Here is a 25,252-nt window from a genome sequence, read left to right on the forward strand (position 1 = left end):
AACATTGTCTTAAGGAGAATTGCTTCCCATCATCCTGGAAATCTGATCAGTTTGCCCTGTATTTAAGAATTCAGGTGATCGCTCATCCCCCTCTCAGTACAGGCTAAGTCTCCTGTGCATCATGAGTAAGTTGCTGGAATCTGTGTTAAATAGAGAAGTAATCAACCATCTCAGCAAAAATAACCTTCTTAGTGACACATAATATAGTTTCCATTCTGCTTGATCTACAGCAGATGTGCTTACAGTTATATCTCATAGGATTAGCGAATCTCTTGATGGAGGCAACCTTTCTAGGGCAATTGCTCCTGACGTATCAAAAGTCTTTGATAGGGTATGACATAAAGGTTTACTTCACAAGATCTCCAGCTATGGTAAAGCTAGAAATGTCTTCTCAATTATCAAATCATTTCTCTCTGATAGGTTCATAAGAATAGTAGTTGATGGGCAGAAATCAGAAGCTCACAGTATTAATGCTGGAGTCCCTCAGGGTTCCATCCTGGGCCCAACTCTCTTCCTGATCTACATTAATAATCTTCCAAATCACATCCTTACATCATTTGTAGACATTTATACTGATGACACTACCATTTATGGTAGCACATCTAAGACAGTAAACGACCAAGTTCTCTCCGATTCTCTTCGATTCTCTCTCCTCTGATCTTGAGCACGTGGTACAATGGGGAAAGGAGTGGCTGGTTACTTTTAATGCGTCTAAAACCAAGGTTATATCTTTACATCATCAACACTTTGATTCCCATCTGACATCAATTGAAATGAATGGATCTCGTCTTTGGGAGACCTCATGTTTTGACAAGCTTCTGGGCTTGACCTTTACTCCTGATCTGAAATGGAACATGGTCATCAAATCTGTTGCCAAGGCTGCTGGAAAAATGGTCAGATCCTTCTATCAATCCAGTAGATATCTCACTGCTGATGCAATTCTCTATCTATATAAGATCCAGGTACGTCCAAGGATCGAGTACTGTTGCCACATATGGGCAGGAGATGCTAGAAGGGACTTATCCTGCCTTGATAGAGTTCAAAATAGACTTCGTAGCCTCATAAGAGATGTCCTTTTTTCTTCCCTGCAACCTCTTTCTCACAGAAGAGATTTAGCAAGTTTGTCTTTGCTTTATCGTTATTTTCATGGCAAGTGCTCGACTGAACTTCAATCTATGCCTCCCCTCGTCAAAGATTTCACAAGAAACACTTGTATACCTGAAAACACTATCAATAATTACCCCCACTCTTTATCTGTGTCTAAACCTAAACATAGATTCCATGAACAAATCTTCTTTCTTAGAACTGCACGCCTGTGAAACTGTCTTCTGTTTTCCTTCTTTCCAGCTGTAATAGTGGAATATGGTTGTCTTCAAGTCCAATGTAAACTAGTTCTTAATAAGCCGTTCACCTTAAGTTAACAAATTTACTGAATTTCCATTACTGACAATTACTATATTGTCCAATTGACTACTGTACACTCTTTAACCCTTATCTTCGAGTGGCCCCTGGGCCTTGATAAATGGTGATCCCTATGAAAAAAAAAATGTATGGTACTTATGCAGAATACTGATTGCACTGAAATAATAACGTTATTATTTATTATTTAGAAACTTATTCTTAACGTGAGAGGATGGGCTTTTTTGGTTAATTATTCTAACAATTTAATAAACAAAAGCTACCGTAAAAATTGAATTTAACTTGAAATTCATGTCTAAAAAAGCACGCTCCGTACTCTGCATAACGACTAAATTTATATATTAAGGTACAAAGTTAAAATCTAATGTTTCTTTTTTTGGAGATTTTTTTTTTTTGTTAATCTAGCGGGTTTTCAAAATCTCGGTTACGAAAAGTAAAAAATCTAGCGATTTTCTGGAGATTTTATGTCCCGAATCTAGCGGGTTTTGAAATCTCAGTTGGCAACACTGTTGATGACCAGCAAAACGAAAACTGATATGAATGGATTATCTCCCTTGATCGGTTTCGGTACCATCGCCCCGCCCCATTATATACTTTTTATCCCTTAAGTAATCATTTATTTTATAATCACCTCCGAAGCTGAAAAATGTTTAACTATAAAAGTAAGGAGTTTGCTGATGAAATCGCCGACTGTAGTTATAAAAACTACAAAAATTGTCTAACGTGCAAAGGAAAACCTAGGAACAATCGGGAATGGACATTATTGGCATCTGTGGTAATGGCTATGGAATCACATGGTAGTATTAATAAATTTATTTAAAATTTAAGGAATAATTGTTGAATCATCAAAGTAATTGCCATTAAACACTGAATTATTAATTACTCTCATTCCTAAATCAAAGTTATTAATTTAAATCTAATTTACGTCAACGAAAAAAAAAAATGTGCCGTAGTTGTTGTATGTGTTTTTCGGGTTTGTACTGTACTGTACACATAGATTCGAAAAAGTTGTCAAAAAACTAATATATAACAAATAAATGTTATCAAAGGCAATATAAGTTACTTTTCTACCAAAATGGATATATTTTTCGTGTTTTTATTCAAACATGTTTATTCAGCTCGAAAAACATAGTGTTTACCGATGTATTGGAAAATTCAAGATGGCGCCTCACTCCCTCTTTAACACGGTAAGTTTGGAAAAAGGTGTTATAAATAAAAAACTAGAAAAAATACTATTAAAAACCCGCCGAATATATGTCAACCTATGTCACGGTAACATATATTGAGCGAGTTTTTAACAGTATTTTATCTGGGTTTTTATTTATAACACCTTTTCCCAAACTTACCGTGTTAAAGAGAGAATCAGACGCCATCTTGAATGTTCCAATACATCGGTAAACACTGTATGGTTTTCGAGCTGAATAAACATGTTACATTGAATAAAAACACGAAAAATGGGTTTGTATTACTGTACACAGATTCGAAAAAGTTGTCAAAAAACAAATATATAACAAATGTTATCAAAGGTAAGATAAGTTACTTTTCTACCTAACTGGATACATTTTTCGTGTTTTTATTCAATGTAACATGTTTATTCAGCTCGAAAAGCATACAGTGTTTACCGATGTATTGGAAAATTCAAAATGGCGCCCGACACTCTCTTTAACATGGTAAGTTTGCGAAAATGTGTTATAAATAATAAACTATACAGAATACTATTAAAAAACACCGAATATATGTCAACTAATGTCACGGTAACATATAATGAGCGAATTTCTAACAGTATTTTGTCTAGTTTATTATTTATAACATCTTTTCCTGAACTTACCGAGAGTGTCGGGCGCCATTTTGAATTTTCCAATTCATCGGTAAACAGTGTATGCTTTTCGAGCTGAATAAACATGTTACATTTAATAAAAACACGAAAAATATATCCAGTTAGGTAGAAAAGTAACTTATCTTGCCTTTGATAACATTTATTTGTTATATATTTGTTTTTTGACAACTTTTTCGAATCTATGTGTACAGTAATACAAACCCCGGCGGGTTTTTAATAGTATTTTGTATAGTTTTTTTTTTATTTATAACACCTTTTTCCAAACTTACGGTGTTAAAGTGGGTGTGAGACGCCATCTTGAATTTTCGAATACATCGGTAAACACTATGTTTTTCGAGCTGAATAAATGTTACATTGAATAAAAACACAAAAAATATATCCAGTTTGGCAGAAAAGTAACTTATGTTGCCTTTGATAACATTTATTTGTTATATATTAGTTTTTGACAACTTTTTCGAATCTGTGTACACAGTAATACAAACCCCCTTTGAAGATAATATGAAAGAAGGCATTTAAAAAAAAAATAATTTAACATTTGAAAGTGGGGTATCAGTTTCCTATATATATTTTAAAAAAAAAAAAAAAAGGTAAATATCCAGATCCGCTACTACAGAACACCGACCACTCTAATTTGTTTTTTTTTTTATTTTATATAGGTAATTGAGGTCGCTGACAACGAATCTGATAGTCAAACTTGGGGCAAATTTACCGTTTGCATGGTATTTACCCCTGAACCCACAAACTACTTTCCACCATTTTGCAGCTTCCGTTTGCTACGATGCACGCTGTAGCATAAACGACGGCTTCACCAAGCAAACTACGTTGGGGGAGGGATTTTTTTTTCCAGGACATAGAATTTTCTAATTTTCAAAAATACATTATAACACTTTTTGGGTGGAAAATTTAAAATTAACTGAAAAAGAAATAAAACAAGAAAAGGAAAGCACTCCAAATGGGGGGGGTAATTTATCTGTTTTTTTTTTTTTTTACCTGGAACATAGAATTTTAAAAATTTCAAAAAGTAATGCACCGACATTTAGCAATTAGAACACTATTTAACATTTTCTGAAGATTTTACTGTTTCGCCCCCCCCCCCGCTCGCGCCCCCAATGTAAACAGTAAAATCTTCGGAAAATGTTAAATGGTGTTCTAATTGCTAAATGTCGGTGCGTTACTTACGGAAAAACGTTCAACTAAACTGCAAAAGCACCTATTAAGCCACATAAGTTCTATAATTGAATCCCTCTCCCGCAAAAAAAAAAGAATGAAAAACATGAAGATGTTTGGTGCTTATGTTTTTGTAAACCAAAACCACATTAAAAACTACGGGAGACAAAAAAAAAAAAAAGTCCCCCAATTTGTTGTACTTTTCTTTAACTGTAAGTCATTAAAAAAATGTCAGTCCGTAATTTTTTTATTGGTACGCCATGTGAGAAGGAAGTTTGCTAGGTGAAGCAAGCTGTCGTTCATGCTTCAGCGCACACGGAAGCTGCAAAATGGTGGAAAGTTATTCGTGGGTTCGGGGGTTAATGCCATGCAAACGGTAAATTTGCCCCAAGTTTGACTATCAGATTCGTTGTCAGCGACCTCAATTACCTAAAAAAAAAAAAAAAAATTAGAGTGGTCGGTGTTCTGTAGTAGCGGATCTGGATATTTACCAAAAAAAAGTACCCGGTACTTTTTTTTTTTTTTTTGGTAAATTTTTAGATTAGGTCCACCTCCACAATTTTCTTTTAAATGACGACTTATATAGGTTTTCGACTATGCTGAATGCGGAAATCACATTGGAATTTTTCAGAAATAAGTAGTTATCGAGAGATAAAAAGTTGCATTATGCATTGCATTCTTTGTTACGAGCGTGCACGCGCCATAAACAAATCTACGCGAGTAGCAAAGATGGCCGCCAAAGAATGCAATGCATAAACAACTTTTTATATCTTGATAATTACTTATTTCTGCAAAATTTCAACGCGATTTCCGTAGTCGAAAACCTATAAAGTCGTCATTTAAAAGAAAATTGTGGAGGTGAACCTTAACCTAATCTAAAAAAATACGTTTTTTTTCTTTTTTTTTTTTTTTTTTTTAATTTGTCTTGAAAAAGTCTCGCTGTTAAATCAATTGAATTCATTGATTCAACATAAAGGTAAAAACAAAATTTGTACACGTGGAAAAAAAAAAAAAAGTTATGAAAAATGTTTTCACGGCGAGCTCAACCAATTCAGCTAAGTTTTGAAGTTAATTCATTGTAAAAATCCTTTAAAAAAAATAAGTAAAGTCCCAAGAGATTGAATTAAATAATAATAAAACACCTTGTTTGTACAAAAAAAAGCTTAATTAGACCAAAAACCTAGTGATTCTGCTGTTCGCAAAAGCGCAACCAACTAAAGTTTTGTAAACACGAAATATACGGAAGCCCAAAATTTCAGCCAGTCGAAAAACTGAAAATGACGTCATGTAATTAAAAGGGAGGAAGGGGGTGCTAGTTTTCTTTTTTCTCAGACGTGCATCCGTACATTCTTATTCTGAACGTTTGTATTATTTTTTACCATTTTTTTAATTTCATTATTTTTTATGTTCCTGTTTTTAAATTAAATTTTAAAAATTTTTGGTTCAATATTATGTAAAGATTGTTACACCGAAAGTTTCATATTTAAGCATATAAAAATTATGCGAAACCTGTAAAAGTAGAAATATTTTTTGCTATTATAATTTTTTTGTGTGAAAATATTCAATAAACAATGCTTAATTCAATGATAATATCGATAGTTCGAAAAATTCATTTTTCTTCGAGTTATATCGAATCCATTCATACAGATTATAGGGTCTTTTATCGTAATGTTCCTGTAAAAATTAAATTTCTTTTTAATTGTTGTATTTTACGATGCTTTATTTTCATAAAAAAAAACAAAAATAAATTAAATTTTTTTTTGAAAATCATAACTTTAGTAAAGGTATTTTTTGTTTAAACAAAATAATATATTTTCACTAAGATTTAAATGAAAATAATGGGTTGAATATATTCCTTGATCATTATTTGATAAATACTGAAAATTTCAGTGCTAATGCAGAGAGTGATCTGCGCTATTTTTTAAATCGTATTTCCACGTTTAATTAAAGTTTTATTATATGTTTTTTTATTCAATTGTAAGGTTAAAGTACAGAATAGGTACAAAACACCCTCCCCTCCCCATGTTAAGAATAGCTTTTTAAATAATAACGTTATTATTTCAGCACGGACCACTCTCTGCATGAGTACCAAAATTTCATTAAAATTGGTTAATTTCCTGATTTTTGGAGGGAGAGGTTCATTTTGAGCATCGGCATTCATTTTGCACATGCCTAATTAATTTATTATTTCCTGATATTTTAAGACTGTTAACACAAAAAAAAGTAGGCTGGACCTGTACAATATACACTTGCTTTTCATCTTTTTTCAATTTTTTTCAATGGATGACTGTCGATTGGACACTAATCAACCATATTATAAATAAAAAAAATAAATATTCATAAGGGAAATGAGATTAAAATTTTTATTATCCAATGTATTCCGTATTGCTTTTATTGATCGTCATATCATGTTTGTTTTTGCGCGCACGTGCGTGCATTCAAAACGGAAACAAAAATGGCAACCAGTGAAAACTGTGTCATTATCTTATTGAGGATGTCAATGGATTAGAAAAGACGGAACGATCGATCGGCTTTTAAATAATTGCATCTTTATTATCATTGTAAACAAAGCAAAAACACAACTCGAGACGGTGAAAACTCTTATTAGTCCCTCATGCAACATCTTCCCTTTTCTCAATGACAAAACAAAACAAAAAAAAAGTCTAAGAATGAAAACGGAGTCTATAAAATATAGTGATCTAGTCATTCATGGGGCTGACTACCCTCATACCTAACAGGGATTATTCTGCCCTTTCACTTATGTTGTGAAATCCCTGAATCTCACAGGATCTCTTACTATTCTTCCCAACTGTGTTGTCCACAACCTTTCCGGGCTTAGTTTTGTTGGGGATGGGGTCGGGTTTGTGCTTTCTCTTATTTCACCTTCATATTGAGGTGGTTCTGTGGTGCGTATCTCTTTTGTACCCCGCCCTGCATTCTTGGGTAACTCTCTCTACACTTCATATGGCTGGTGTATTATTGATGTGAGTGGGGGTGTCTCTGTAGTTTTCTTCAAATCTACTCTATTCCGTCGATATAATTCCCCATCCACTTTTATATGACTCATCCAGTCTCCACCATACCACTGCTTTCCTCCACTCTTTTTTGACCATTTATGTGTGGTTTCATCTGTACTACATCTCCAGGATACAATGGTTTCAGTGGTTTTACTTTGTGGTTGAAAGAATGTTCTTATCTCCTGCGGTCTTGCTTCAACATTTTTCTTAGATTTTTTTGCAATTCTGGCTTGAGTAAATCCTCTCTGGTTGGGAGAAGTGTTTTTGTTCTTGACATGAGCTTCTGAGCTGGTCATTAGAGACCCCTGCCTGGCGTATTCCTGTGATCCAACATTGCTAGGTATGGGTCAGCCTTCCATCGCTTTCCGGAAAAGGTTTTTTGCCATCTAAACTGCAGATTCCACCTTACCATTTGCCTTGCTACTATATGGACTGACCGGTGTATGTGTAAAACACCACTTTTTTGCAAAGGTAGAAAATTCCTGGCTACTAATCTGAGGCCCATTATCAGTTACCACCTGATCTGGTATTCCATGTTGTGCAAAATGGTGTTTCAGTTTAGTTATCACTGTCTTTGCTTGTGTATTGAGAAGATGATCAATTTCTCAAAAGTTGCTCATGTAATCAACTGTGCAGAGATAGTCTCTATCTGCAAACTTAAAGAGATCTATTCCCACTTCTGCCCAGGGTCTGTCAGAAACTTCATGGACCCTTAATGGTTCTGCTGGATTGGCTACTTCATATTTTTTTACACGTGGGGCATTTTGAAGTGTAGTCCCTTATGTCACTGTTCATATTTGGCCAATACAAATATTCTCTTGCTCTTCTGCAACATCCCTCTACTCCCAGGTGTGTGGAATGCAGTTTTTCTTTCAACACTCCCCGCTGTGTCAGTGGAACGACTACCCAGTTTCCTCTGAAAATTAACCCATCTTGCACCGTCATTTCACTCTGCATATTAAAATATGGTCTCACCTCTGAGTAAAGATGTATTTTGTCGTCTGGCCATCCTTCCATAATTATTTGCTTTAACTGCTGCATGCTTCTGTATTCCTTCGTGGCTGAGTGCAGTTCAAGCAGCCTTCTTTCTGTTACAAGAATATATTCTGCTTCCTTGACATCATCTTTATCATCCATATATTCACCGCCCAATCCATAGATATATGCTCTTCATAACATGTTTGCAAAGAACATTTTCTTACCTGGATGGTACAGAACTGTAGCATCGTAAGCCTGTAGTCGTATCAGTATGTTTTGCAGTCGTTTTGGGCATTTCACCAATTCTTTTTTCATGATCGCTTCCAGTGGCCTATGATCAGTTAGTACTGTTATCTGTTGACCAAACGTATATTGGTGAAACATGCATAGACTACTGCTAGTAGTTTCTTCTCAATCTGTTCATATCGAGTTTCTGTGTCAGTCAGTGCACGGCTAGTGGTTGACCCTCTTGCAGTAGTGCAACCCCATACCCTTCTCACTTGCATCGCATTGAATGACCAAATATTTGTTGGGGTCATAATACCTTAATACTGACGCCTCACTCACTAACTCTTTATTTTTCCCAAAAGCCTCTTCATGAATTTGGGACCATGTCCATGGCACATATACCTTCACTAAATTTCTAATAGGGGCCATCACGTCAGATATGTGTGGTAGAAATTTTGCCAGGTAATTTACGAATCCGACCAATCGTTGCTCTCCATTCACATCTGTTGGGCACGTCATTTGTTTTATGGCTCTTACCTTCCCAGGATCAAGATGTAAACTGGTAATCATGTGTCCCAGGAAAGATATAGATGTTTGTCATAGGTTCAATTTTTCAGCATTCAATCGCATTCCACGATCACAACATCTCTGCAACAGTTTCCAGAGTTTTTGTTCATGATCAAGTGTTGCTTCTTCCATCGTTTAACCCTTCCCAATCACCAGAAGATCATCCGCTTTGTTAACCACCCCTTCTAAATCAAACACATTGTCAAAAAGGGTCTTTTGAAATATCGCCGGTGCTGGAGCAATCCCGAAAGGTAAAACTTTCCACCAGAACCTATTTTTTCTTTTTTTTTTTTTTTTTTTACAAGGTGGTCACCACTTATCAAGGCCTGGAAGCCACTCAGGGATAAGGGTTATTGTAAGTACAGTACGTTAGTGTGGATATTTAAAGTGTTTACTTAAGGGGGACGATTCATCAGGAATTTGTTTACATTGGACTTGAAGACATCCAAGTTGTAGTCAGGAGGGAAGCAGGCAGAAGGAACAGAGTTCCACAGGCGTGCAGTTCTAAGAAAGAAGCTATGTTCATGGAATCTACGTTTTGGTTTAGGCATAGATAAAGAGTGGGGAAAGTTTTTGACAGTGGATTCAGCTAGACGGGTGTTTTTCGTAAAAGATTTGCGAGGGGGGACCAGAGATTGGGGTTCAGACCAGCACCTGCCATGGAAATAACAATAAAACAAAGATAGGCTTGCAACATCTCTTCTGTAGGAGAGAGGTTGCAAGGAAGAGAAAAGGACATCCCCCCACTAAGCCACGGTATAGAAAATGTTGTTAAGCGACTGCTGGCTTTGTCTAATTTTACATGCCAAAATCCATCTCATAGATCCAGGGTAGAAAATACCTTGCTGTCAGCCAGTTCTGGTAGTAAATCGTCCAGTGTAGGTAACTGAAAATGTTCCCTCTTCAAAGCTTTATTCAGTGGTCTTCCATTTTTCTTAACTACCAGTGCTAAAGCACTTACCCATGGTGTTGGCTCACTCACTGGTTCAATAACATTCTTCTTAACCAGTTTTTCTAACTCGACTTTTAGCTTCTCCTTTAGCGCCACTGGTATTCTCCGTATTGCTGCAACATTTGGTGTTACTCTTGGATCCACCTGCAAATGTATCTCTCCTGGTAATTGACCCAATTCTTCTTTGAATACATCTCTTAAGGCATTGATAATGCTGTCTGAACACTGGCTACTGGATTCATTTATTTGGGAAATTTGGCGATCATTTTGAATTTGTCGTTATTGATTGTGACGAGTTCCATTTTCTGGATTGCATTTGTTCCAAGTAAGGGATGGAAATCCTCTTTCACAATGACAAACTTGACTGCATATTTTTGTCCAGTTTTGGGGTTTATCGTTTTTACTCGACATTCTCCCAATGGTTTCACTTTTGCTCCATTCCACGTGACAAAGGTCTTATTTAAATGTTCCAGTGTTTTTCCAATCGTGTGTTTCGCATTCAATATGTTCACGGATGCTCCACTATCGAGCTGAAAGGCAATTGGTTTTCCTTTCACCATCATTTGTGCTTTTATCACCTCTTGACTTACAGCATTCACCCTTTTTGTGATTGTTATGCCGTCCACATGTCCACAGTCTGAACAACTACTACTGTCCTTTTCCTGTTCATAATGTTAGGTTTTGACAGTCTGCACCTTTTTTTACCTTGATACTTTGCATTTAACGGCATAGTGTTTATTTTCCCTTACATTTATAACTGGTTTTACCAAATGCAGGACATAACTCTTTGCTCGCTCCATGCCGCAATGCACACGCCAAGCACCCTCTATCAGATTGTGCCAATGTCTTTCTCCTGGGTTTAAAATCAACCCTGTTCACTCCTTCAGGTCTTAGTATTCTAGACTGGACTGTAGCATTTTCAGACAGCTTACTGACGTCAATACATTTTTGTAAGTCTGTCTTATTTTCAATAACTCAGCTTGTGTCTGGGGGTTGTGTATTCCCAGTACTACCTGATCTCTGAGTACTGATGAAACGCAATTGTCGCAAAAATTGCACGTTTTTATCAACGTCCGAAGTGCTGTAATAAAGGATTCCACAGTCTCTGATTCTTCTTGCTTTCTAGAATTAAAGCCGTTTCACAAGTAAGTCGGATTCTACCTTTTTAGGCGACTACGTGTGAAAAGAAAGAAAAGGCTTGAAGTTTTGTTCCAAGTTCTGCAGAAGGGCAGGTCCTGTAAAATCAGCAGAAAAGAAAGTCCTGTAAAGTCAGCAGACGAGCGAATCCCAAAAAATCACACACACACTAAAGTACTCTTAAAGCTGCAGCAGTTCACTGATACGATCACACTGACGTCGATCCTAGAAAAGACCCTCCCATGTTCCAAACACACTCCCTTTATCCTTCTGGCGTTCGTCCTCGGCCAATCAGCAGCCAAAGAACGGTCACGTGGGGCCCAGTGATGATCGCACAATCTACAAGATGAGGACGGCGCCATATTGGAATTTCTTTCATGTTTCGGCCATGCACGTACGCACACCGTAGGAGCGTTCCAAGGTAAGGCATGACGCGCAGACACGTGGGCGCTTCCTCCCTTCATTTTCTTCGACTCTACAAGAATGAAATACGTAACGCTCGTAGGTTTCATTCGTTTCCCCTGAAGCATATTTATCAAATGCCTGAATAATTTTGGTGGGTGTTCTTTCGTCCTCAGGTGTTGAAAATTGAAACCCGTAGTAAACTTTCAAAACGTCATCTCCCAATGTATGAAGCAAAAGTGCCCTCTGATATTGTAATGACTGTTTCGTCAAACACGTAATAATAGCATAGTTATACCATTTCAGTTTAAACAACTTTCACTTTGCCGCTAAATTGTTTTCCATATATAGGGGAGCTGGAGGCCTTATGTCAGCCACTGGTCTGTATGTTTCTTCCATGTCCGCTTCCGACATTTTTTTTTTGTCCATGTGATGTAAGTAAAAAATACAATTCAAAACAAGAACAATAAAGTTACTTATCTGTTTCTGCAAATAACTTTCCACTTCTTATTCTTTCATCTTACTTGGACTGTTTCCATCCCACTACTGCCGCCATGTGTCATTATCTTATTGAGGATGTCAATGCATAAGAAAAGACTGAACGATCGATCGGCTTTTACATAATGGCGTCTTTATTATCATTGTAAACAATGCAAAAACGTGCACCGGTAAGGGACGCAACTCGAGACAGTGAAAACTCTTATTAGTCCCTCATGCAACAAAAACAATACAGAATACATTGGATAACATTGTTGCTCTTAATTAGGCATGGCCAAAATGGAAGAAGGGAGTAAGTATTTTTGATGGAGTCTTTAAAAATCTACCAAAAATCAAATAACGAAGAATGAACTTTCTTAAAAATCTACCAAAAATCAAATAACTGAAGAATGAACTTACTTAAAAATCTATATTTATATATATTTTTTACCTATAACCCCTCTTCTTTATTTACGGTTACAAATATGCTTAAAATAATCAGCCGAAACTTAACAAAATATATTGTATTGGGCCCTCCTGCAGTTTAAATAAACAAAAATATGAGGAAAATACTGGGATATATTTGAGGTTTCACCACCTGTAAGAATGTAATTTGATTGGCTTTTGAAATTGACGTAATTATTGTAATTACTGTAAAAGAATTTTTAAAAAAATTATTGTTAAAGAATTTAATTGTTTAATTATTAATTACTTGATTATTATTATAAAAAACAATTATTGTAAACGAATTTTAAAAAAGTCATATTTAAGTAAAGCAATTTTATTAGCTATTGGAAGTTGAACATTTTACTTTATTTTAAAATTAGAAAAATTCAGTAAGATCTCATTAAATCATTAATAAGTAAAAAATTGAAAATGCAACATGTGCAACGTCTTCATATATTCTATCCGAAAATAATTTCATTTCTAATTACGTTTGTTTGTTTAAATAAAAATCATTTAATGAAAAATATTTAGTTTTCTAATATTGTTCCATTTTAATTTTATTACGTCAATTTCAATATTGTTTCATTTTAATATAAAATTTTTTACAATAATTATATCAATTTCAGTAGCCAATCAAATTACATCCTTACAAGCGGTGTAGCCCCAAATGTGTCCCAGTATTTTCTTCATAATTTTGTTTATCTAAAATGCAAGAGCACATTGAGGATTGGTAGATAAAACAAATGAATAAAAAAAATAAAAAATAAAAATATTTGTGCACATATCAGATTTAAAGTTTGAAAATCTGAATTTTTACTGTGTTTTATTTTTGATCATTTGTGTTTTGAAATTTGTTGAATATATTAATACTAATTGTTATCTTTCAGATTAGCAAAAGAAAATTACATATTTTCATTATTTTTACGAATAACACTACTTTTAAAGTTTTGAAAAATTAATAATTTTCTTTTAATGAGCCCAATAGCTAAATAGGAAATTAATAATTTTTTTTTTAATGAGCCCAATGAGCTAAATAGGAAATGCCTAATGTACCATTAAATAGGAAATGCTTCGAAGAATCGATACCAAAAAAGAAAAAAAAATTGATAAAGAATGGCGTATTTTGCTAAAAATATGATTTCTTTTGACAATTTGCTGTTACATGATATTACCTCAGCTATGTTAGACTGTTCGAATTTAACTTAGTAGCAGCCAAATTAGACCTATTTGCATACTAGAACCTGTAAAAATCAATTACAAGACAAGGAAAAAGAAAAGGAAGTAAAAACCACTTGAAATAATTATAAACTTTTATTTAAAGAAGGAAAAAATAAATTGAAACACGGGAGAAAAAAAATAATAAAGTCTGAAGTTCACCTTTTAGCAGTATAAAGGAACTGTATCTTGATTGCCAAAAAATGTCCTCTTTTGGCGAACCTTAAAGGGTCTAGTAACAGTTCAAGAGAGAGAAAGAATAGAATTAAAAGATAAGAAAAGATTAAGAAAGCGGCAAAACTTACTTTGAGGTAAGAATACTTTTTTAGAAGCAAGGATAAGTTATACAGAATTTTTTTTAGAGAGATAGCATAAAAATAAAAAATGTTTCATTGAATTTTCTTTTTTTTTTCTTTTTCAAATAAATCTGTATCTTCAACTTTCTTTTACTCATATTTGTCAGCTTTTACTTGGGGAAAAAAACATTACTCCACCTGATGTAGTTTCGACAGCTTAGTCGAACAAAAACTTTTCTTATTAGAGAAGGCTCTTCTTGCTGCACCATTGAAGATTAGACACTTTCCTTTTCACTTCGAATATTTCCTGAAGAACAAGCAAATTTTTGTTGTTTGTAACATCACTTTTTCACTCATCTGAGGTTTAACTTTTGCACTTATTTCTCTTTCTCTAGACAATACTTGATTTTTAACACTTTTCTGTCTGAACTCAGCCGGCATTTTTCTCTTTATTTTTGTCACCTCAACGAAACTTTAACTGACGAAATAGGACCTTTGTTTAGAGCCTCCAATGATGGGTTACTACATGCAGGTCCGACACTTTCACTCCCAAAAACCAAGGCAGCAACTGTCTTTTTTCACTTCCATTTTCGCTTAAATCGGCAAGCAAAAAAATCACTCGACCAATTGCCAAAGAAACAGAATTTGCTCTAACAAAGGATAGCTGTTATTCACCTTATGTATCAATCCCAACCTAAACGAGACAGGAAATTTACTGAATATGACATGACTTCACAATCTATTTCCAGGAGTGCCACTCTCCAGAAAATCTAGACTGAAGGAGTTCTTCAACTCATATACCTGGGTCTTCACATCAGTTAGGTACAGTAGGTAAAAAATTGGGGGAAAACCAATTTTATATGAAATTAAAAATACATTCAATTTATGAAAATAAAAGAATTTGATTGATGTAAAACAAAAATGTCAGAAAACAAAGCAGTTTTAGTTTATTTTTATTTACAAGTATTTACTAGGAAAAATTTAAAGCTAGATAGAAATTAGTGCGAAGGAAAAAATATAAAGCGAAAATAATATTGAAGGTATTTCACCATAAATGGCATTTGGAATTATAATTTAATTCAATCTATCTATCTATCCTCCTATAAATTCGTTTTTCTTTTGTGTGCATTGATATTCATATTAAAAACCCTATTTTCTATTTATTTAAAAAGAAAATACAGTTTTCTTATATATGGATCGTGCAATTGCATTCATCTGCAAAAGATCTAGCTAATTTGCATTTTCTTTTAAACATTCATTTTAATTAATTCCCTATTAGTTTTTCGGTTTTCTTATGGGATGATCATCTTTAGTTAACTATTACGTGTAATTATATTCATGCAGATATTCTACATGATTTATACTTGCGTAATATTTTCATAAAAAGTAAACACAAAATTGTTTCCATATATATTTATGTATACGTATATATTTTTGTTTAATCTCTCTATATGTCTATCTATATATCTATGAAAGTGACCGTGTCTGTCTGTGTACATTTTCCTTCGCAATAACTTTGTTAATTTTCAGTCTACAGACTCGAAATTTGATATACAGGGTACTGAGATTTGGTAAAATCTATGTGATCGGTTTTCGACCAGAAATTTGGCTGTTAAGGGGTCAAAGTTCAACGATTTGACCTTTGAGAACTCTACCAAACTCCTCCGACAATTTTGGGTCTAATCACTTGAAATTTTAGATATAGGTTCCTTGGACATGGATCTAACTTAATACATTGATTTGGACCCAAAACAATAAATGTTAAGGGGTCATAATAGGGGTCAAAGTTAAAAAAAAAAATTTTTTTCTCAGCATATACCTCCAAACACCTGGGCAACGCCGGGCACCCATGCTAGTTATTAAATAAAAGAGTATTTGTCTGTTTCATTACGTTAAAAAAATATTTTAAGTGTAGGAATGACCACAAATGAAGAAGTGGGGATTATGTCATCCATTGTTGTTGATGAAGACTATAAACATTACTGGTTTTGGGGTTAAGATCAGAGTGTACTATCTGTTCTGATTCTACATTTAAACTATTCTTTCCTCGTTCAATGAAGGAGAAATCTTCCTAGACTGGGGTAATTTTAATTTTTGCTCTCATCCAGAGTGTCCCATTTTGAGGAGCCTGATTTTCCCCACATTAAAATCAAAACATCGAAAAAAAAAAAAAAAACTAACGTAAGGCAAACGAACGATGTTAAATATAAAAATCGAAAAACAAAAAAGAAAACAGAAAAACGAACGTTAAAACTAAAAAGCAAAAAAGAAAAAAACGTGAAAAATGGCTTAAATAAGCCTGTTTTGATATTAAAATTTAAAAAATCGGTGGGTACCCGGGTGTTTTTCGGTGTGTGTGTGGTCGATCGGGGGTGTTAATGAAAACCTAAGAATAAGCGAAGTAAAATAACCCCAGAAAAACGAATGTTACGTGAAAAATGGATTAAATAACCCTGCTTCAATATTTAAATTTAAAAAATCAAAAAAAAAAAGAAAGACATCTCACACCACGATTCGAACCAAAAACGTTTAGATAATGAGCCAACGCTCTAACCAACTGACCTAACACGACGTACATGAAATTTAATCATGAGAGGACGGTTTTTGCTGCCCCCCCCCCTGTAGAAAATTGTTGATTTCAGGGTGAAAAAAATTAACCTTTTTGGCCAATTTTTTAATATTTTTTGGGCGAAGGATGGAGCTTCAATATGATACCAAGTTTGTTAATTTTTGTTCTGTCTGTCGAAAGTTTTTAGCGGACACACAAACACACACACACACATACATACACACACACATACATACATACATACATACATACATACATACATACACACACTTTCGCTTTTATATATAGACTAGCGAGGGGTACCCGGCGTTGCCCGGGTGTTTTTCGGAGTATGTGAAAAAAACCCAAAGCATTGACGACGCGCAGTTGGAAAATAGTAAAGTGTTAAAAAAACAAACAGGTGCGCGTTTTTGATTGACGCGACGGCAATAGGTATTCAGCAGTTCCGATTTTGTGCAGGACAGCTTTGAATGAGGTGAATAAATCGGTTTGTTTGTTTTTAAAAAAAACGCTCCCTGTTTATTAGGAGGAGCGAAATGAAAGCTACAGTCTGATATGACAAAGTCGACATTGAACAAAACTGGCTTTCGGCCTGTGATTAGAGTAGAGTTTCGCTTTTTTTTATACCGAAAACCGAATGTAACGCGTGCCGATGCGGGAAATGTGGAATAATTAACGTTTGAAAGTCAATAAAATTAAATAGACAGGCGAGCTCTGTGGCTAACTCTGAGATATTACAATTTATAGATGATATAAAAAGTTTTAAGAAGTTGTGAAGCGAGCAAGCGCTTCTTTGAAAGAAGCCTTTCGTGGACATCGAGGAAAAGCGAACATACATACACACATACATTTTCGCTTTTATATGTATATAGACTAGCAAGGGGTACCCGGCGTTGCCCGGGTGTTTGTAGGTGTGTGTGAAAAAAACCCGAAATGTGAAAAAAAATAGGTGCCCGTGAAAAAAAAACGAAGCCTTGACGCACAGTTGGAAAATAGTAAAGTGTGGAAAAAAACCAGGTGCGCGTTTTTGATTGACGTGACGGCGATAGGTATTCAGCAGTTAGCATTTTGTGTGGGACAGTTTTTAATGAGGTCAATAAATCGGTTTGTTTGTTTTCAAAAATCCGCTCCCTGTTTATTAGGGGGAGCATCTCATCTCGAAATTAAAGCTACCGTCTGATATGACGAAGTCGACATTGACCAAACATTACTTAGCTCTCTAGAGACCACTGGCTTTTTCGGCCAGTAATTAGAGTCGAGTTTTGCTTTTTGTTTATACCGAAAACCGAATGTAACGCGTGCCGATGCGGAAAATGTGGAATAATTAACGTTTGAAAGTCAATAAAATTAAATAGACAGGCGAGCTCCGTGGTTAAGTGTGAGACATTACAATTTATAGATGATATAAAAAGTTTTAAGAAGTTGTGAAGCAAGCGAGCGCTTCTCTGAAAGAAGCCTTTTGTGTACATTGAGGAAAAGCATACATACATTTTCGCTTTTATATATATAGATTCAGGTACTTATGTTGTTATATTTTTGCATGTTCTTATAGCAAATCACCCTAAATCTTATTTAAACAAAGAAAAAAATAATTGATTCAAAAACCTTTTAAAAAATATTTAAATATGTTATCCATCAAGTGAATTGTGTTTTTTGGGAAAATTTAAAATTCTATTAGAAATAGTAGAAAATTTTTTATATCATTCTGCTTTTTATATGATACTAGCGGGGGTACACGGCGTTGCCCGGGTGTTTGGAGGCATGTGTGCTGTTAAATAAAAAAGAAACCGTGTAGGATTGAACCCGAAGCCTTGAGGCAAAGTTTGAAAATAAAATCGGCCAGCCAGAATGAGTTACTGAAAGATGTTTGAATTTATTTAAGTAAATTGACAGGTGCGCGCATGGAAATTGTAGAGCAATAGCTATTCAGTAAATGAGGTCAATGACCAGGTTTGTTTGTTATAAGCGAAGTAAAAAAAGAAAGCGTTAAAACTTAAGCGGGGGGGTAATCAAAACATCGGAAAAAAACTAACGTAAGGCAAACGAATGATGTTAAATGTAAAAATCGAAAAAACAAAAAAAAACATAAAAACAAATACATGAAAAATGGCTTAAATACGCCTGTTTCGATATTAAAATTTAAAAAATCAGTGGGTACCCGGGTGTTTTTCGGTGTGTGGTCGGGGGTGGATAAGCGAAGTAAAAAAAAAAAAAAAAACGAACGTTACGTGAAAAATGGCTTAAATAACACTGGTTCAATATTTAAATTTAAAAAAAAAAAAGAAAAAAGACATCTCACACCACGATTCGAACCCAAAACATTTAGATAATAAACCAACGCGCTAACCAACTAAGCTAACTTCAAGCGAAGGATGGAGCTTCAATATGATACAGAGTTTGTGAATTTTCATCGTGTCTGTCGAAAGTTTTTAGTGGACACACAAACACACATACAAACATACATACATACACACATTTTCGCTTTTATATTTATAGAAGACAAGGTGCTGCTAATTCTCCTCACAGTGGGCGAAGAAGGCCTACGCCAATGCAAGAGTTAATCAATGACAGACAACGACCGCAAATACTCACAAATAATATTCACTGCTTTCATGGAGCAGCTCGAACTGGTAACCAACCACCGCGTCTGTAGAGTTAAACTCAGCAAATATCGAAATAAACTTAAACAACAGACATTTTCGTTAACGGATGTTGACTGCTAGCTAAGAAATGCGACTTCACTGCGGACAAAGTAAACAAATGCCTCGTTAAATTATTAATTGCTGCATACCCATGCCTGAACTACAAAAGGAACTATTGAACAAACCAAATGGTTACAAAATCGAAGAGGCTGTTAAACTATGATTAATTGTAGGTATCATACCCTCCAAAAACTTCTAGCAAAAACTTAACAGCCAGAGCAATTGCTATTAATATATCAAAGATGGTATGACATAAAGGTCTATTTTACAAGATTTCCAGCTATGGTATAGCTGAAAATATCTTCTCAATTATTAAATCAGTTTTAATGCTTGAGTTTCTCAGTGGTCCATCTTGGATTCAACTCTCTTCCTGATCTACATCAATGATCTTCCAAATCACATCCTCCCAATTCGTAGACATTTATGCTGATGACACTACCATCTATGGCAACACATCAAAGGCTGTAAATGACCAAGTTCTCTCTGATTCTCTCTCTTCTAATCTTGAGCACGTGGTACAATGAAGAAAGAAGTGGCTGGTTACTTTTAATACATCTAAAACCAAGCTTCTATCTTTACAACATCAATGCTCTGATCCCCATCTGGCGTCAATTGAAATAAATGGCTCGTCTTGGGGAGGCTCCATGTTTTGACAAGCTTCTGGGCTTGACCTTTACTCCTGATCTGAAATGGAACATGTACATCAAATCTGTTGCCAAGGTCGCTGGAAAAATGGTGGGATCCTTCTATCAATTTAGTAGATATCTCACTGCTGATGCAATTCTCTACCTAAAGCCAGGTCCAAAAATGGAATGCTGTTGCCACATCTGCCTTGACAAAGTTCAAAATAGACTTTGTAGTCTAGTGAGGGATGCCCTTTTCTCTTCCCTGCAGCCTCTTTCCCACAGAAGAGACGCTGCGAGTTCTGTCTCTGCTTAATGATTATTTTTATGGCGAGTGCTCGCCTGAGCTCCAATCTATGGTCCTCCCTCACCAAACTTTCAAGAAAAACACTCGTCTAGTTGAAACCACTATCAATAATTTCCCCCACTCTTTATCTGTGCCTAAACCTAAACATAGATTCCATGACCAAAGCTTCTTTCTTAGAATTGCACACACGTGGAATTCTGTATCATTTGCCTGCTTTTCAACTGACTACAATTTGGTTATCTTCAAGTCCAACATAAACAAGTTCTTAATGAGCTGTCCTCTATAGTAATCCAATTTACCAAATTTCCCCTACTAACAATTTCTACGATATTGTCCCATTGACTACTATACACTCATTAACCCTTATCCTCAAGTGGCCTCCAGGCCTTGATAAGTGGTAACTCCTATGTAAAAAAAAAAAAAAAAAAAAGTTGACATGAGGCATTGACAGTATATGTCAGCTAGCTCGACCAGCTACAGAGATCACCACAGATAACCACAATAAACTGTGGTACATATCAATGGCAAAGGAGTGATAGAAAACATGAACAGGGTTACAAAAATTGTGGACGCAGCCAATTTTGGCAAAGAATACTGCCTTCCCAAGAATAACACATGCAACACATGTGGCAAAATAGGCCACTGGACGTCTGCATCTCAGGAAAGCACAAGACTAAGAGACAACAAGAAAAGCCCTAGCCTAACAATCGTAACCAATTGAGGCACCTACAACAGGAGCTTAGCAAGAAAGTCAACAGCGTCGCCAAACATAATGACCAAGCCATGGCTGACGTAAACACAGCAATGGAAAACCTCCAGCAGTAGAAAACCACCAAATATGAAAGACTGTCAAAATAAGGCATTTGTTGATTTAAGCATTAAGTTGATGAACCACCCATGCATTCATACCATCTACCTGAAGGTAGATACTGGGGCACAAGCAAACACACTGCCTATCAAGATATACCCCACTAATATAGTAGCAATACACATGAAAAAATTGAAATGGCTTAACATATTTCAATATTGGTATATATAGAAAGAGCTTGATGAGCTAAGAAAGAACCTTTTTCAATTTTTAAAATCCAATTAAAATTGAGGAAGTTATGACTAATTTTGTGCCACACATGTTTGGATATTTTTCCCACTTCCCAGATCATATGTGTTTTGTCACATTTTTTTACACTATCTTTTCAGTAAAAATGTTATATCTTTGTTAAAACACAGGATTAAGCAATGAAATTTACCATATAAGTGTATTTTTGTGATAGGAATTAGAATATGTTACTGAAAATCTCCAGAAATTAATGGTTTCCAAATAATCTGCAGTAAATGCACATAAATATGCTGCAATTCATCAAAAATGCCATGCATCCATTAAAAGAAAAGAAGTTAGAGAACTCAAAGGTGAATTGTAATGCATTATATGTACAAATAACTGAAATCGAAATCTAGGCTGTTGGAAATATAAGGCTGTTTAAAAATGAATATATTGCAATAATTCTTTGGTATTATTGTAGATTAATACCTTTTGTTAACCCTACCCCTCACGACCACTTCTCCAAAATATGAGATTCTACCTTTGTAGGCACTTATGTGTGAATACTTTGAAAAACTTTAATGAAAGATAAACAAGTATTATTTTAGAATTTAATGTAAAATGATTCCCCATTTGAGCTATTCTAGCGTTTTAGGGCACTTAACCATTTTTTTTTCTATAGGAGATCTTGTGTGCCCCTTTTTTTCTTTTTTTTTTCTAAAGACGATTGTGTGGTTTAGAGAAATGATATGTAATGTGATTTTTAAAAATGAACTCAGATCTGATGAACTCAGAGGAAGATTAAATCTGGAAATATAGAGAGATGTGTGCAGAACAGGAGATATTGCCATGTTGAAAGAATCGATGAATACTTGCCTTAAAAAAAGTACAATCTCTTTTGTTTTTTTTAGATGGTAGAAGGAGGAATTAGCTTGAAGTTCTCATTTACAAATTAATAGAAAAAATAACACCAAAAACGATTACAAAAAATAAAAGCACTGCAGCAATTTATCACTAAAAACTAAAATGCACATTTTCCCTTTCACAAACCGGAGTTTAATTTTGTATGATTGCCTTTCTGTTGTTCTTGTAACTCATTACTAAGGCACAGCAGAATGTTCTTTTCATTGTTTTGACTCTTGAGTATATATCTGTTGACATTTTATATATTTTCATATAAAGTGAAGTAGTTCTCGGTTGATTCACTGTGTCTAAGTGTGTTGGATATATACTCGAGAGTCAAAAAGGTGTTGAGAATATTCTGTTGTTACCAAATTTTACCAATTGGCAGCCATGGCAGTTGATCAATATAAGTACCATACCTAATTTTATTTACTTCAATGAAATATTTATTACAAAGAATTTTATTTGGAAAATCTATACATCTTTATTGTATGTTAATTTCCCTTCAAAAATAAACAAGATGCTACTTTTTTTTTGTAAACACTATGAAAAAGTTGGTGGTAAAAATTTACTGAAACAGATATTTTAGAAGTTAAAGTTGCATATGAATTCCATTTGCATTATAAAAAAATGAACTCATAGTGCATTGGATTGACCTTATTGATAGCAAACAATTATAATTTGAAACTGTTGCTGGACTACCAGCAGATAGGGGGAAAAGACACTGAATCCCCCCACAACTTCCTGGATGTCACCCTTGCAACAATCTTCATCAGGTCGCCCACTGGCCGCAAAACCTCAGTTTGGCTAATGGTGGAGGCTGCAAGGGAGGCGATTCCGGGAACGGAATTAGTTAAAGAAAATGATCCTTCCCTAGAGGAACTTTTGACCCAATGCAAGGGAAGGGTCCCAATCTAAGTACACTCGTCATTGTACCGGGCACTTAAACTAACTTACCCCCTGGATGTCAGCAGCATTGCATGCAGCGGACAACAAAACACAAGGGAGCTGATGACACTAAGCATGGCACACTACATTGGCGTCCTCTCTCCAGAGGACCTTGAAACCATGGGTGACACTGAATAGGTGAGTAACCAACCATGGCTCTTATCTTGGCCTCAGACTGGGCGGCTTGCGTCTGGAGAGACCTTTTGTCCCTTGGAGTGGATGTGGCCGTGTTACAGGAGACACACTTCGATTCATCTGTGGATTCTCAAGTGTTGACGAGAGATTATGATGTCTTTTCAGCATATGGGTAACCACAAGAGAAGGGCGTCTCCCTGCTGGTGAAATGCACCCTGTCCATGACGGACATAGGGTCGAGGCGGGCAGGCTGGTCATGACCAATGTTGCCATCAAAAACTGCGTGTTTTGGGCCGTTGTGGTTCATGCGCCTAGCACTGCTCAAGAGAGGGTCTCCTTCTTCCACGATCTCAACGCATTTATCATGGGTCTGAAATATATAGTTTTAATGAAGGATTAGAAACTATCCTTGACCCCAGCATAGATAAGTTAGGAGGTGAAGCTAGAGGGTCGGAGAGGTGCAAAACCAGTCTGACTGATCTGTGGCTAGGTGCATTCTGGTCGACAGGTTCTGCGTCAAGCAATCAGGGAGGAAGATGTGGACATGGACCAATAGCATAGACTCCTACCCAAATACCTATCTAGACAGGATGTTAGTAAAAGGAGGTGACCTAGAGCTCCTAGATTGTCCCACATTTCACTGGCTAGAATAGTTGGACCATAAACTAGTTATAGCTTGTCTGAATCTGGGGAATAGGCCCAAACTAGGAGGGTACTGGAAGTTGAATATATCCCTACTAGATATACAAGACTTCCGGATGAAACTAACTAGCCTCAACTAGCCTTTAGTGGGAGCAGTTACAGGGAGTAGATAGTGGGTTAGCCTAAAAACTAGTGTTGGGACAATTCCTAATTTTTTTCCGATTCCGATTCTAGAAAAATGTTGATTAACAATTCCGATACCAAGTATGATTCCAATTCCGATTCCTGTGGAATTGTTGTTTTGAAATATACCATTATATAATCAAAAGTTTTTGTGTAGCAAAAAAATTTGGTACAGTGAAAAAGTGGAAATACAATTAAGGGAATTTCGAAAACGATTTGATTTTTTTTCATAATATTTTTTCATTGAAGATAAAAATCAAAACAAATACCATGAATTAAACATGCACCATGAAATTAATAAAAATCAATTTCAGGAGTTATTTTATATATTAGAAAATTTGAAGAAAAAGTAAGTCATGATTAATTCAACAAAAATACAATGAAAACAAATTTCAAGGGGAATAACATGTTTTGTTTATCTTTTGATATTCATTTATTTGTTTTATTTTCTTTTTATCTTCGATAACTCTTTAAAATTTAACATTTTTTTTTTCAGCTTTAATCACTAACTGATTTTTATTCCACTTTCTAGAATATTCTTATTTCTAAATGAAATTTTAAAATAACTAAATCTTTGATTAAATTCTTAGCCATTTATATTCAATCGTCTCAAATTATTTCTATTTATTTTTTTGACTTTTTAAAAAAAATATTTTTAATAATAATAATGTTATTTTTGAAATCTAAATAGATTTATTTCTATATTTATTTGTATTATATAATTTTATACTTATCGTCCTTTAATGTTTATTCTTATTTAATGTCTTAATTTACCTCTTTATTTCTACATACTGTACATACTGTACACAGATTCGAAAAAGTTGTCACAAAACAAATATAGAACAAATAAATTTTATCAAAGGCAAGATAAGTTACTTTTCTACCTAACTGGATTATTTTTAATGTTTTTATTTAATGTAACATGTTTATTCAGCTTGAAAAACATACAGTTTTTACTGATGTATTAGAAAATTAAAAATGGCGCCCAACTCTCTGATGAACACAGTAAGTTTGGGAAAATGAATTATAAATAAAAAACTAGACAAAATACTGTTAGAAACC

At 34.9% G+C, this 25,252-nt stretch overlaps 1 protein-coding gene across 4 annotated transcripts in view; it reads left to right on the forward strand.

Annotated features, from left to right (window-relative positions):
* The first annotated feature begins 1,918 nt into the window (after window positions 1-1,918).
* Window positions 1,919-25,252, forward strand: part of LOC145270916 (tRNA-specific adenosine deaminase 1-like) — a 235,289-nt gene continuing 211,955 nt past the window's right edge. For 2 of the 4 annotated variants that reach the window (XM_080126565.1, XM_080126618.1), the window contains exon 1: window positions 1,919-2,216. In XM_080126565.1, the coding sequence (XP_079982691.1) occupies window positions 2,066-2,216 (151 nt within the window). In that variant the 5' untranslated portion in view covers window positions 1,919-2,065. The remainder of the gene's footprint in view (window positions 2,217-25,252) is intronic. The other 2 variants (XM_080126497.1, XM_080126673.1) reach the window with 2 other exon arrangements.

This window comes from Euprymna scolopes, chromosome 1, assembly GCF_053919585.1.
Source record: "Euprymna scolopes isolate OS-2025 chromosome 1, ASM5391958v1, whole genome shotgun sequence".
Lineage (NCBI taxonomy): Eukaryota > Metazoa > Mollusca > Cephalopoda > Sepiida > Sepiolidae > Euprymna > Euprymna scolopes.